Source organism: Hirundo rustica, chromosome 2, assembly GCF_015227805.2.
Source record: "Hirundo rustica isolate bHirRus1 chromosome 2, bHirRus1.pri.v3, whole genome shotgun sequence".
Lineage (NCBI taxonomy): Eukaryota > Metazoa > Chordata > Aves > Passeriformes > Hirundinidae > Hirundo > Hirundo rustica.
In genome coordinates this window covers 87,585,187-87,601,290 of record NC_053451.1, presented here as the reverse complement: position 1 = coordinate 87,601,290, position 16,104 = coordinate 87,585,187, and the positions used below count along the sequence as shown (strand labels likewise).

The 16,104-nt window shown below is 36.8% G+C and overlaps 1 protein-coding gene across 1 annotated transcript; it reads left to right on the top strand.

The window, feature by feature from the left end:
• Nucleotides 1-419: 419 nt before the first annotated feature.
• TSGA10 (testis specific 10) lies at nucleotides 420-15,112 on the top strand. The gene is given in 9 exon segments (XM_040055268.2): nucleotides 420-492; nucleotides 3,287-3,351; nucleotides 3,677-3,850; nucleotides 4,036-4,113; nucleotides 6,481-6,632; nucleotides 7,646-7,706; nucleotides 7,708-7,762; nucleotides 8,930-9,084; nucleotides 14,981-15,112. Coding segments are annotated over 9 exon segments (891 nt in total). The 3' UTR covers nucleotides 15,059-15,112.
• Nucleotides 15,113-16,104: the final 992 nt, after the last annotated feature.

Below are 16,104 nucleotides of genomic sequence, written 5' to 3'. Positions count from 1 at the left end.
TAACTCCCTCCCCCAACAGAAAAGCTTTTCAAAAAGATGTAGCAGCTACTGTTCACTCGGTATTCATTTGTACATAAAACTAGAAAGAAATATGAGCACCTTTCCTTGACTTGAGTAATGTTTATTGAGGAACTGTGCTCTATATCATAAACCTGATACAGCAAGTTAAATTTTCATAGATAAAAGTCATACAAAAACCTCCCAAGATGAAACCAAGTAGAGAAATTTAATTAAAATTGCTATGAAAGCCGTGGTCATGAATATTTATATCAGCATTAATGAGGAAAGGGGCTTAGTGATAATTTTGTACAAGATTTTACAATGCATCTTTTAAAAATTATTTTTAAGAATATTTCTAACCTTTCATTTTGTTTTGCCTGTAGACTTTCAGTCATACACCTGTAGGGACAACAGATACTATGATCATCTTGGAAAGCAAGAATAAAGAAAATGAAAGTGCTGAGATGGCATGCTTGCTAGAAAGCTCTTTAGGTAAGCTGTTGTGCTGGTACTGAGCCAGAAGTCAGTGTGTCCATCACAGCTGTTTGGCTTCTGTCCTACAGAGCTCCTGGCTCAAGGAAGCCAGAGTCATAGAATAGTTTGGGTTGGAAGGGACCTTAAAGACCACCTAGTTCCAAATCCCCTTTCATGGACAGGGACACCTTCCACTAGACCAGGTTGCTCAGAGCTCCATCCTGCCTAATGTTGAACACCTCCAGATGTGGGAACTCCACAGCCTTTTCAGGCCATCTCTTCCAGTGCCTCATCACCCTCTGAAGAAGTGAATTCTTCTTGAAAACATTTCATTCCTGCCTATTATCTGATATAAACCTTCCCTCCTTCAGCTTAAGGTCATTCCCTCTTGCTCTATCACTACATTCCCTTGTGGAAAGTCCCTCTCCAACCCTCCTGTAAGCTCTGTTTAGGTACTGGAGTCTCCCTGGCATTTTCTCCAGGCTGAACAGCCCCAGCTCTCTCAGCCTGTCTTCACAGGAGAGGTGCTTCAGCCCTCTGATCAGCTTAGTGGCCCTCCTCTGGACTTGTTCCAACAGATCAGTGCCTTTCTTGATCTGGGGGCTCCAGAGCTGGATGCAGCACTCCAGGTGCGGTCTCATGAGGGCAGAGTAGAGAGGGAGAATCACCTCCTTCGCCCTGCTGGGCATGCCTCTTTTGCTGCAGCCCAGGATGTGGTTGGCCTTCTGGCTGCAAGGCCACATTGCCAGCTCCTATTGAACTTCTTGTCCACCAGCACCCCTAAGCCCTTCATCCCTTCATCCATTCTCCTCCCAGCCTGTGTCCATGTCACTGACAGGTGTTAAACAGCACCAGCCCAGTATCAGCCCCTGAAGAGCACCACTGATCTCCACCTGGACATTGAGTCATTGGCCAGTTTGAGTGCAACCATCCATCTAATTCTTTATTCACAGAATGGTCCGTCTGTGAAGTCCGTGTCTCTCCTGATTAGAGACAAGGACATTGTGCAGGATAGTGTCAAATGCCTTGCACGAGCCCAGGCTGATGATAGCAGTTGCTTTTTCCTCGCCACTTTCTTTGTAGCACTGCTGTAACCCCCTGTTGCAAGGCCACCAAATTTGTCAGGCATGATTTGCCATGGTGAAATCATGTTGACTGCCACTAATTACCTCCTTATTCTCCATACGCCATAGGATAGTTTCCAGGGGGATCTGCTCCATGATCTTGACAGGTACCAAGGCAAGAGTTACTGGCCTGTATTTCCCTGAGTCATCCATATTTCTTTTCAAATCAGTGGTGAAATATGTCACAGCAGTAATTTCTTAACCACCACATGGTAAGTGTAGTATATGTTTTAGGATATATAAATATTATCATGTTTTCCAAAAAGTGCTCTTTCGCTACTTGGTAAAAGTAGTATTGTGAGTGAGCAAGTACTGTGTGTAAATTCTGTGTGTATATTTGGGCCCTCAGCGCTCGCTGAGGTACCGAAGGTGCCATTTGCTTAATTTCTCTGATCTGTTCCCTTCCCTAGGACTAGGGAAATGCATTTAACTGCAGAACTTAAAAGTGCCTCTTTCAGAGAGAACAGTATATTATGATGGGATTCACCTAATCTAATTGATATGTCAATGGTGATGGTGATTGTAACAGATGTCTAGGCTGTCTTTGTCGTCAGGGGTACTCCTAGGACATGATTAATTTTAGTATGAATGCCAAAATCTATTGTAGGAGTCTCTTTCTAGAAATTACTCTTTGTAGTGACTCAAAATTGCATTAGTTTCCTCTTAAACAAATGGAATTTGAGGTGCAATTTTGAATTTCAGAATTGCAGTTTATCTTCAGAATCTGTTTTAGGCTCTTACATGACTTTCTGGATTTCAAAAATACTTACTTGCACATCACTTTATTTCCAGTGAAAAAAATCACCTTTCATGGACCTTAAACAAACATGGTGGCCTACTTTCTATCACATTTAAAATTCATTAGATATTCCAGTACAAATCTACCCTTAGTTTTGAACAGATGTATTTCAAGTTAATTAACATTTAGCTATTATGTCCCTTTCTTTCTTGTTGGATCCTAATTAGGAGGACATTCAGGGATGTTTGCAATACAACAAAAAAGAGAAAATACAGACACTCAGAGGTTACTTTAAAGTATTTTATGGATATTTACTTTAATTAGATATCTGCTTCATCTTCATTTTGAAGAGTATATTTATCCATTTTACACTGAAGTATCAGTAATTACAAAAGTTTTATTTCAGTGCATGCATTCTCTCATTTATGCTAATACAGGTTATGTTACAAACAGAATCTGAAATAAAGCAATGGAGCACCTTCAAGGCTTGATGCCTTTATTAAGTCACTGGAAAAGGACAGAGACTGCTATAAATGTGAGACTGAGAATTTGTTGAGAGTGTTAAGAAGCACATTCTCAAGTCCCAAATGAACCTCTTCTTGTGGCAGCATTAAAAAAAACGACTACATCCATCCTAGTGAGCTTGGGAAATCACTTTGGAAGAGGAGGAATGTATTTTTTCAAATGTATCTCTTGTTAAAATACTAAAGCTATAGCTTCCAGAAAGAAAAACTAATTGATTGTAAACAGAAGGATGCATAAGATGGGAATGGGCCAATAATAAAAGGTTTCAAGCCAGATATGATAAGAAAACTTTTCAAGTTTTGTTTCTCTACTTTAACACTATCACCTTATTCTTCAGGGAGTGGTTTCTGATGCAGATGTCTTGCAAATATTGAGAGAACGTGAAGAGTGAGTCAACATGGAAAATAAATTAACATTGTGGCAGAAATTCAGGGTAACTTCAAAGTTTTACCAGCTGAGAGAGACAAAATTCTCAGTCTTTATGAACAGGTAAATTCATTTATATTTGTGTGATTAACTGAAATAACAAGGTAATGTGCAAGAAAAAATTATATTTTTGGCTTCGTATGAAAAAAGGAAAGAATGCAAAGTATTTGTTTGAAAAATAGGAAAAAAAGTTATGGAAATTCTTTGATTTGAATCTGGCAGTTCAATGTAAGTTTTTAAGTGCTGTCCTGCTGTGCATGCACAAATGATTACTTCATCTTCAATATTACACAATTTCTGGGTTGCTCTACATTTACCAGCCACAGGACCCAGTAATATATTTATTATCAATTCCATGTTTCTGTTATTCTACTGTTTTTAAAAACAGGCACAAGAGGAGATTTCCCAGCTTTGTCAGGAAGTTGTAAAATGCCCCAGGACTCCTAAAAGCACTGCGACAGCTCAATCTGTATTAAGACACATGGAGATAAAAAGGGATACAGCACTGTCAGATTTCCAAAGGATCCCTACAGAATGTGATAGCCTCAGGGAGCAGTTACAGGTTTGATTCTGTCCCATCTCACCTCAGCCCCACCCCACAGGTTATTTAAACACAAAAACTGCTTAGCAGTGTAATTAAAATTGTTAAGGATTTCTATTTGGGCTCTGAGAATTAATTGCTTTACAAGTCTGCGGTGAGTTGAGACTTGTACTATATGTGATTTTGTTGTTGCTGTTGTTTGATAGATTTCCCAAGAAACTGCATTTAATGAAAAGGCTCATTTGGAACAGAGAATTGAAGCACTTGAAACTACTATTCACAATGTAAGGGAAAATAATTATTTGTGGAACTGTAAATACAATACAGGTGATGTTCATGGTTAATCCTGCAGGACCAGCCTGGTTGCTATCAGGAAACAACAGGCTGAGAGCAGTGGATGTTACTTACCAAGACTCATTCCCCTCTACTCTGCTCTGGTGAGACACCACCTGAAGGACTGTGTCTAGCTCTGGGTTTCCAGCATAATAAGGACATGGATCTGTTGGAGTAAGTCAGAGGAAGCAATGAAGATGAGGGTGGGCTGGAGCACCTCTACTACAAAGATACTCTGAGAGAGATGGGGTTTTTCTGCCTGGAGGAGGGAACATGGGGAACATGTTTTGGCATCTTCCAGTACCCAAAGAGGACCAACAAGAGAGCTGGGGAGAGAGTTTTCACAAGAACATGTAGTGACAGGGTGAGGGGGAATGGTTTTAAACTGGAAGACAGCAGGTTTAGATTAGATACAAGTTAGAAATTTGTGGGGGTGGTGGGACCCTGGAGCAAGTTGCCCAGAGAAGTTGTGGATGCCCCATCCCTGGAAGTGTTCAAGACCAGTCTGGATGGAGCACCCAGCAACCTGATTTAATGGAAGGTGTCCCTGCCCATTGCAGGGGTATGGAACAGGATGGTCTTTAAAGTCCCTTCTAACTAAAACTGTTCTGTGTTTCTGTGATTTCAAGACTGTACCATGCTTTTTGACACTGTTACCCACAGTGATCTTATATCCAAGTGAGGATAGGCTTGTTCCACCTGGAGTAGAAGTGGCTTAAGTCTTACCTGCCAACAGGTGCGACATCGAGAAGTCATAAACAGGTGTTTTACTGCAGTGCTTGGTGGAAGGATGAGCAACAATGGGCATCCATCGAAACCAGAAGAGTTCAGGCGGAATACAAGGAAATACTTCTCAGGAGGGCAGTTGAGCAGTCCCCAGCCTTGGAGATTTTCAAGACCGAACTGGACAAAGCCCTGAACAGCCTCAGAGCTGGCCCTGTTTTGAGCAGGGATTTAGACTAGAGAGTGAGAATCCATTCAAATGTGAATTATCTCATGACTGTGTACCACTAAAACCTGATGCTTCAAAGCTGAGTGTAATTGCACTGTTCTGGCAAGTCTTATTTAATATGGTTTAAGTTACTTGTGTGTGCAGTTGTTTGCTAACAAATGGGACTTAAACAGAAAATGAAAATGTTAATAAAATGAATATAAATCTTAAATTTACTTACAGTCTTGGTAGAACTTGATTTTTAAATAAATTAACATTGGTTTCTGCAGTCTATCTTTCTTCAAGCTCTTGTGGTTATAAATTCTTATTTATCCTCTTTTCCTGCCTCATCCTTCTCAAATCCTGCCAAGCTTATGAATATAATACCACAGCTTATAATATTAAATGGAGTGCACCTGATATGAAGAATACACTATAGAGTGAAATAGCTCTGAGTAGTAAATTAACTTTAATCTCACACCTACATATGATGTGTAGTGAGTACTGGGAGCCCTGTTTTAGGTACTTCATCATATTTTTTCAGTTCTTTTGATACCCTTTGAGGGTGATGCATCAACATGAAATTTATGGCATTAGTATTGAAAAAGTTACCGTATACCAGAGGCTTACTAACCTTTGGTTATAGTAACACAGAAATTAGTACTGAAAAATTTGGTCGAGGAGGAGAGGGATGAGGTGAGAATTCTTGTACTTTAAAAGAGGTGCTTCAAATAATTTAGAAAGGACAGCCCTTTGAATGTTAAGTGTGAGCATTTTAATAAAAAGATAGAGGTTTCTTTAGACTGAAGATTTCCAACCAGCTTTGCTGGAGACGGTACAAAAGGCTTTGGATCTATTCTTTGTTTTAGCTAAAGACCTGAAGGCCTCACGGTGATAACTTGCTTACATAGTGCTTTATGCAACTGTTTTACAGTGATTTCTCTATCTGGTTATTGGCATAGGTGTGTCACTTTATAGAGGCCTAAAGCCATTATTCGTGATGTTGTGTCCCAGACCATGATTTCTACCTTCATACACTCATAATGTTTTCTTTTATTTTGCACTGAAAAAATTTAATGTTGATCAATGACAAAAATTTTTGCCCCCAGACATAATTACCAAGCAAAAATTTACATGGATAAATGAAAATATTCCCAGACATCTAAAAGATGGGAAATTGATTTACCTTCAGAAGAAGTGAAAGTCACATTTCAGGTCTTTCCCAACTATCTTCAGTAAACTGAGTCAGGCCGTAAGTAAATGAGATGCTTGGACATTACTTCTTCAGCAAAATTCTTGTGCTAAAAACAGAGTAAAAATTGAAATAAATTCTATAGATCAGCTCTTTTTTTCCCCCTCAGCTGTTAATGTTTGATTATATTTATTGTTAGATCATGAACAGTTAGAACAGATGTCCAAAGTGGCACTAATGAAAGATGCCATGGCTTCTCTGGAAACTGAGACGAAAAGATTGACAAGAAAAGTACTGGATTCTGAAACTGAGCTGAGTTGACAGGAAGCTGAATATGCTTCTCTTTGGTAAGTAAAAGTATGTAATTGCATTAATTTTGACTAGTGACATCAGCCTGTGCTCACTGGGTTTTGTAACTGCTATATGGCTCAAAGGGAAAAGAATTTATAAAATCTGCTTATGAGCCATCCTTCATTTTGGAATGAAATTGTTTTCCTCATTCCTTATTTATATGTAAATATTCTTGTCTTATTGATATGATGATATGGTGGAAACCATCTTCAGTGAAAAAGTAAAATTCACTTTGAGTTATGAGCTTTCTATTAGAAACTACAGGAATTGATGGGTTTTGGTAAATAGCATATGAATAATTTTATTTAAATTTTAATTTTTTTTAAAATAAAAATAGGCAAGCATGCATAGACTAGTGAATGTCGTGTTGTTGGTTTTAAAGACCTGTTTCTTAGTCTTGGAGCCTTTTCATGAGAGGAAATAAAAGTGAATCTTTGCAAAGGGCTTATGTTCTGCTGCTCATCTGGAGTTCCCAGCCATGTTCAGAAGTATAGTAGAACTAGACTTGATCAAAGCTTTTAGGGAATAAAACATATGTCAGTGAGTGCTGCTTTATAATAAATTGTCAGATTTATGAACACTGTTGAATTGTTGAAATCTAGTTGCTGCTACCAAATTTTTTTTTCTTTACACCCCCAAACCAAACTGATAATTGTTTTCAGTTTCTTGAACAGTGTGAGAATCATTAATATTACTACATTTGCACAGATAACTTGGTTATAACTTGAAACAGGTCAGGTATTCCAATGGATGTCCCAGGGGATGATTTTTATTTTAACTATTTTTGTAACTTTTTTATAATCACCTGTTGCAAAGAATCTTCTTATATTTCTGTAATCCTTTACACGATTATTCAGAATTTAATATACTGAGATTAACGTTAACATGAATAAAATATCCCAAACAGTCTAAAATAGAAAGTTTTTCCTATCTTTTGCAATTTTAGTGAACTTTACAAAAGAAAAAAAAATCACTGTCTGAATTCTGTTTAATGCTTCTGCTTTTCCAGTTTATTGAATGAAAAGACAGAACTGAGGCTTTCAGAGATTCAGTGAAGCCTTGTGAAGAGAAAAACTTGAAATGCAACTTAAGCAAGAGAAAATGATGCGTTTAGATGAAAAAACCGGTGAGTGACAGATCCAATTTTTATAATAAAATTCAATAGACTAATTTTCATATTCTGCAGTCATCTTTTTTTAAAATGGGTTGAAAGAAAAGGCACTGAATGGAAATAAATATGCTTCTGAAAGTTGTAATATTTTGAATGCAAAACTCTTGTTTTCTTTCATTATTGAAAGGTTTTTGCATTTTAAAATTATGTGGCAGAGCTCTGGCAAGTGTAAGTTTCAGTGACAGCACATGCTGTCAGCTGAACAGTGTGCAGTGTCTGAGCACATCAGTTACATTTGTGACTCACTAAGGCAGTGGCAGCACTTCTCAGCACCATAAAATACTGATGGTGGAAATCAGGAAAACATGCCTTATTGTATATTGCAGTATATATCCTGTACTGTGTGTTTCACCTTTTTATATTACAGGAGTAAAGGAAATGGATACAAATATTATTATTCCTATAATGCCAAGGAATACGTTCCTCCAAAACTACAGCTGCTGAGTGGTGATACTTTCCTTAACGCAGAGCAAGATACTGCTTTCCTTATTTACAGCAAGGGCACACTGGTGCCTCATGATCAACATGATGCCCATCAGAACCCCCAGCCTTCCTGCCAAGCTGCTCTCCAGCTGGGTGCCCCCCAAAGTGTACCAGAGCCGGGGGTTGTTCCTCCCTAGGTTGAGGAATTCCCTTTATTGAACTTCACTGAGGTTGTTCTCGGGCCATTTCTGCAGCTGGTGAGGGTCCCTCTGGATGGCAGCACAACCCTCTGGTGTATCAGCCACTCCTCCCAGTTTATTACCTCCTCAGTAATATCAGGAAAACAGTCTCTTACTTTATCTATAATTACATGCTGCAGTCTACCTGTTGCTTCTGTCCAGAGTAATTCTGTTTAAACTCTTGTTATAATTCCAAAGAAAGTGACTTTTAATGATCTAAATATTTGCTCTTGAAAAACAGATTTGTTCTGAGCTATGTAATTTAAGGCCCTGATCTAAAGATGAATGCAGTTCTATAAATATATTTTATAGAATATTATTACTATATTTTTAAAAGGTGCATGTTTCAGTGCTTTCTTGAAGAGCAACTTTTGCCGTGTGCTTTAGAAGTGTATTAAAAGAATTTTAATTTCAAATGCCTTGAATTAATAAAAACTGAGACATTTCTGATTGCATCCAGGTAACTTTTCAAGATAAAGTCTTGTTGTACAAGAGAAGATCAGTACTTTGAAAGAAACAATTGCACAACTTAATGTGGAGAAGTCATCTTTGCAAGACTGTGTGGAAGAAGGAAGAGAGAGGATTGCTACTTTTCAGGAAAGCCTGGCAATTAAGGTGTGTTCTAATATTCAAATAGTCACAAAAGGTGAATAGGGAAGGGATCTGTTGGGTTATCACACCTATCCTGTGTTGGTACCTACAGCTGTGCTGTGTGCTGCTCTAGTTCTGCTCCAGTTTAAGGGCAACAATAAAAAACTCACGTTGACACCAGCAGCAGTAGGTTTGACCTGTGCTGATCATCCAGCTGAGTTCTACTAGTAATTTTGCACAGAAGAATTTTCAGAACTGTGCAGTTCAAGAGAGCTTTTCTGCAGTTCTCTTTCCTTCTTCTGTTCATTTTCTCAAGCAATAATACTCAGAAGTTCTGTGTCTGTTCTCCTAATACTTGTGGCTTTATTTTTCATGATTGGGAGATAACCACTTGATTAATTAGCATGCAAGCAATTCCATAATAATTAAATTACTTTTATTTTAAAAAAAAAATCTGTCTTCTACTTTTTAAAATATAGCCTTTTATAAAACTGTCATGTAAAAAGAGATGGAACTGATTGAGTTCTGTTGTTAAATGGGACAGGCTGGTTTTTTTATGACAATCTAGCTGCTAAATAAACCATCTGTTTTTTTCTTTTTAACTACTACATTCCTTTACAGACATTTTCCTTCTTTCTAAGAAGATTTAGCATTATTTATAAGTAAAAACCCCATATTTTTCACAAAAGAAAATTTGGTTTATTAAAAATGCACATAATTTAGCCTTAAAAACTAGTTAATAAAGCCACAGACCTTCAATAAACACTAATCCTTTTTTCTTTTTTTAATGAGGTACAAGCAGTATACTTAAACCTTATGGGAAAAACCTTTCTCCATAGGAACTATATTAAAAACTAGCAAAGTACCAAACTGAGCTTGATGATATAAAGTTGAAAGCCCCAGATTCAAACAGAGATACTTTCAGGCTGAAGCACGTGCTGAAGTCTAAACTGAGTGTACAAATTAAAACTGTTGGTTTTTAACTAAAAATGATTTTTTTAGGTATCTCCACAGAAGAATGTACTTCCTAACCAAAATTCATTTGAATTACCTTGATTTGGTTTTAGTAGTTTGAACACATTTTCTTTTTTTTTTTTTTTTTTAGTACAATATTAATGTAGAATAATTCATTCTGATTATATATATATATATATATATATATATATATATATATATATATGCACATGTGTGTTCATTAAACTTAAAAAATCAGACAGGGAATAATACAGAGACTTTATTACTTTATGGAATTAAAGAAATTTCTCTTTGGAAAAAGAAATATTACTACACTTTATTGCCATACCTTGTATGTCTAATGTTAACCTAGCCATTCTAACACATGTCTATTGATCATTAAAATGTACTCATCTTGAACAAACTCTGGTTCTTGAGAAGTCTCTCAATGTTTTCACTAAATGGCAAAATTTGCAGTGGTAAAATTATATCCAATACCATATCTGTAGATCTATAAATATCCCTGTTTTTTGGAGCTTACATACTGTAAATTATTAAATAAACGAGCTTTATGTGTTTGGAGAGAGAAGTGCGAGCTCTTGGAGAATTATCAGAAGGCCCGTGAACAAGGAGAAGGTTGGGAAGCAAAATGCCATGAAGCAGAAACAGGCTTTTCCTGTTAGACTGGCACTGATCAGTGCAGTCTGAGAGCCACAGTTGGAAAGGGAAAATAGAGTCCCTTGAAACACAGATGGAGAAAGCGAGTTGAAATCATTCTTTCCATAGTTCACCCTTGAAATGATCTGGTAATATTTTAAAGTTATGTTTAATGCCACTTCTATTTCAGGGAGAATTTCCACCATGAACTATATGCATTTTACTTTATACAGTAATATGATTAGAATTCCACTAGTCACACATGGGGAAAAAAATCTTAAAAAAAAAAATTCAAGGAAAACAAAAGAATTAAATGCTCTCATGGTTTGGAATCACTGAAGGCATAAAGTCATACACAATTCCACATACCTGAATCATATCTGGTACTTTGTCACCTGTCATGTTCCTGTCCCTGCTCTTCTTGCTTAGAGGTCCTCAGCCTTCTTTTTTACTGTTTTAGATGTCCCAAAGAGCCTCTTCCCACTTGAAAATCTGAAGAACTTAAAGAAAAATTCATACCTTGTCTTTGGAAATACGTTGTGAGCATATAAATATGGTTTGGGGGTTCTCCAATTTTTGTTGCAGATCATTTCTGCTTCCTGAACATCACATAAGCCGCTGAGGGCTACTCAAGAACATTAGATACTCCAGAGGAACCAAACTGTGGGTGTTCAGAAAGTGGATGAGAACATAGCAATAACAAAACAGCACAGGAAGGTGGAGTGGCAGATTTTGGCATTCCTTTAAGAAAATTGGTACGTGGTTCTAATTTGTCCAACAAACTTGAAAACAGCAGTGACATCATCCTTCTAGTTCCTTCCCACATGACTTCTACTCAGTATAGGAATAAACAGCCCTCTTCATGAGAACTATGTCAAAACGTTGGGTCAGGATTCCAAATGTCATATTCCTTCATACAGTTCCATGTAAGGCACACATCTAAAACACAGAAGTTTGTATTCAAAAGTCGTAATGTGCTCAGCAGTGCTCTGTGTTCTTTGTGCTTTTTTATTTGGGTGAGACAGAGCTAGAATTAATGTGATGTGCTCCCATAAAACAATCTCTTTGGATGTAATTTCTGGTAAATCCTTCAAGCAAATCACAGTGTTTTACCTCTTACTTTGCTCTGTTAACCTCCTACATTCATTCTTCCACCTGTTGAAACTTTAGGAGCTGAAAGTGGCTGACCAGGAATATCACTGGGCAAAGTACAGGCATTTTTCAAAAAGGAAAAACACAGGTTAAGTTAATTTTAAATGTACAAAATTCTTAATGTTTTTAGTTAGACCTGCTGCTGCTGCCATGTGCACTCCACTTTAATGTGACTTCCTCATCTCTTAGTCATGCCTGAATTTACAGGTGACAACAGCATGAGTATGACTGGCAGAATCTCAGCATTCACAGATCATCTACATAGAAAACCAAATTTTATTGCTAAACTCAGAGGATCTCATCTGAAAATAAAATGTGGTCCATAGCAGGATTCTCAATCTTATTAACTCTGCAAAAGGAGTAGAATTCTAGGAATAGAGTTTGAAATGCCAGTAGCTAATTTTACTATCAGAAGCAAGAACTCTTCTAGTTTTTATATACAGGAGTTATTTGAAGAAATAACATTAAAGTTTACTATAGAATAAATTACTGCTGCCTCATAAAATTTCCCACGATCACATAGAGATATTTTGTAGGATTTTGGAAGCTGTTTTAATTCCGTTTTTTTAGTAGAGTTTTATATTGCTTTACTGTAGCATTTAACAACAGAAGCAGCATACAAGTCTTCTATTTCTGCCTTAAGCAACTCTCTTGTGAGTATGGGTGGAAGGCCTCAAAACATAGATTAGGAGAGAGTCTCTGTGCTTGCAAATGTCACATCTACACCATCTAGCATTAAGCTAGATGCAATCAAAGAATGATTAAGTTAGCATTTAATTTCCACAGCAGAGAATGTAGAAAGGCTATGTAATATGTATTAGAAAAATAAGTTTATGTTAATGTTACACTTAAGGGATCCAAATATACTTTAGGATCACAAATGATCACTTTATCAAAATTTTAAATGTTTAATTTGGCATTTCTCAAGGGCTTACTCCTCAAAGGGTATGAGTTGTACGCTCTTTAAAAAGGACACTGCTTCACTGCTTTGCAGGGCTTCACTATGAACATTCATAAGTCAGGGCTTAAAATTACTGTTGTTTTGCAGAAAGGTATCTTAGATTTTACATCTTGTCACTGGGTAAGAAGAATAGCTGGAGCTGTTTATTAGCAATACTTGGCATGGACTTAAAAATTATTGACTATATTAGGATGTATAAATACCTTTAATCTTTTCTTAATTTCCCTTAGAAATCAGTTTTTGTTGACCTTGATTTTTGCAAAAACTGCAAAATTAATGTGTGATACACACATCTTTTAAAATTCAGTTTGGATAAACTTTGAAAAGTTGTTCATACACACTCAGATTGTTCAGGTATTTTCAGTATGACTCTGTTACTGACCTGTCTATCCTCTGCTCCAGCTGAGATAATTTCTTGCTCTTTATAGGCTTCCAGCAATCTCTTTAAACCTTGACGCCTTTTGGAAGCACAGTGGGTGAAGCTGCTGTTTGCCAGTTGGTTGTGCGTTCCAGCCAAACGTGTGTGATATCTTTTGTATCCTTGTGAAATCCTCTATGATTCTTTTGACAGGAAAGAGTTCCAGCATATGACATTTATCTGAAACTTTTATGAGATCTGATATGGCTAAGCCTCCCTGGATCCTTCTGTGAAGGGGATTGCTGGGACTGTGGAGAATAGCAGCAGTTTTGGGAAAGAAAACTACAGAAATGCAGTTTGGGTGTTGGAGAAAAGTCAGTCAGAGCTGGGAAATTTTCACTAATTTTTCTGTATCTTTCAACCAGTAGTCTTTCATTAGCCACGTATAACTTTCAGATAAGGCTCTTTACACAGTATTCCAGTGCAGAATCTGCATTATTAGATTGCAGCATATTAATATTCAGAAGCGGAAACTAAACCTGATTCTGAATAATATTGTTCTTTCAATGTTTCTAATACGGAAAGAACATATTCGTTCAATATTTATTTTCCTATATCTTCTGTCTACAGTTTTCAGTATTCTTTTGTTCTGAAATACAAATGTAGAATACCAAAACTGTTTATCTGCAAAGGAACTGGATTTTTGAGTGACAGTTCATAGAAAATGGGATCTTTCAGAATGAAGAAACCTTTCAGTTTAGTTTGGTAAAAGAAAAAAAAAATAGACTTTTGTTTTGATAAATGACAAATGCTTTTTGTTGCTTTTTCCTTTTGTTACCCCTTTTGTTGGCCTACGATCTGAGTTCTTCCAGTATCTTCCTCCTCTGAACGCACAAATGGTTATCTTATGAAATTTCTGAGAAATGTGCTGGAGAGGTGGAGACTTTGTTAAGATGTCTCAGTTCATAGATTTCCCATGACCTTTGGCTGAGCATTATTGTGCTTAATGTAAACTAGGCTTGAGTAAAATACAAATAAAAGTTTTGCAGCACCCCAGACAGACCCAGTTAGTCAGATTATATTGCATACATGAAAAGATGAAGGGAAACAGCATCCAGCTTACTTATGCTAAGACTAAAACAGGAAGTTTTCTTTGTCTCTGCAGCTGACCCAATACTGATTTTCCTGATTCTCAGTCTCTGGAATTATTTTTAATTTGTTTGTGTAGCTATGTCTCAGGTATGTCCATCGTTCCCTCTGCAGTGGAATATACTAGGTTTTTTGGGTATTCTTTTTTGTTTGTTTGTTTCCTCAAAGATATATAGATATTTAATCTCTTTGGATTTTATTCATTTTCCCTTTCCCCCAGTTTATTCTTGATGCTTCTGTAAGTGAAATAAATGTAATCTCACTTTCTTGGTGATGCTGGTAGAGGTTAGTAGTACCACATGTTATTTTCTGCATGCAAACTGTTAATCAATAGCTTCTTGCCTCAACAAAATGTGAAACTTCCTTCCTTCCTCTTCATTAATGATTCTGTCTTCAGAATCTATTGGTCCACACATTTCATAGCGTTTTGTCATTTGTATTGAGTACATTTATATTAAGATATATACATTGGATGATTTTATAAATCTGACAGAGGATTTTGACTGGGAAAATATAAAGCTAATTATCCATCTTGGAGTGAAGACAAATTTTGTCATTGATCCCAGACTTCCTTTTTTATTTCTGTCTTTTTTTTTTTTTTTTTTTTTTTTTTTAAGATTACCCCAATAGAATGCCAGAAAGCTTGATAGACATACACCTAAAACTTTAAAATCTTTGTTTATCTGCAGAGCAAGTGTGAGTCAAACCATTCTAAAGCAGAGCTGCTGAGAAAACAACTGGGAAATGAAAAAACAAAACATCTATGAAAAACCTGGAATCTAAGCTTGACTCCAATTGTGAGAACAAATTTCGGTCACAGAGAGTAAAGCAAGAGAAACACTCTGAAATTCACTTTCTCAAGGAAGAGCTTGCTTTAGTAGAAAATAATCAGTGAGTAAATGACCAGGAGATTATTGTAGTTTTTCTCACTCTTTCCAAGTGTATTTAAACAGAGATGGTTTTATATCTAGCTGCATTTTCAAATGGCCAATGTACCTTGACTACATTAATGGCAGAAGATACCAAAAACCTGCTTCGGATTTCTCAGATAAACCATAATAGACTCTTCTTCATAGTGTTATATTTTGCTTGAAAAAATGTTCTTAATCTCAGTAACATGATATAGCTGCCCTTTTAACTTTGAATAATTGCATGTGGCTGCATGCTTGGAGAATTACAGTTGTTATCTAATTAATGTGTATGGACTTCACAGTGCTGTGCAGAATCAAGATTTTACTCACCTCAGAAACAGAGCAGCTCAGTTAGAGTCAGAACTGGATATCACCAAAACACAGCTGGGGACTGAGTGCTTTGATAGGAAAGTATGTTTTTGTATTGTGCTTCCTGCAGCTAATTGGGGTGAAATGCTGTATAGTACTAAGACTGAGGCTAATTAGTCAGATAAACAACAAAATTTAGATTTACACTGCTGTACATCTCCTATGTGTTCAGAGAGTGTTCATATCACTAAATTTAGTCTGTTCAGCTGTTACACATGCTGTCTAAATTAGTTGTGCAGGTTGCCTGTATAGCCAACAGAATGGGACAGTGAGATTAACTATCCTCTGGAACAGCCTGGTTTAGGATGAGATGGGTCACTTTCCTGAAGCTGCTTATCTCTCTTCTCTCATTTATACTGATGCCAGTCTTGATCTATAGTGAAAATCCAGGTGATGAGTCATTTATACAAGTGCTTTATCCCCTACTTGTTCTCTGAACCCTCTGGAATTATTTTCACCTGTACCAACCCATATTTTCCCAGGTACTATTTGAAGTGCTATGGATGGCTCCCAAATGGCAGTATGACAATTTA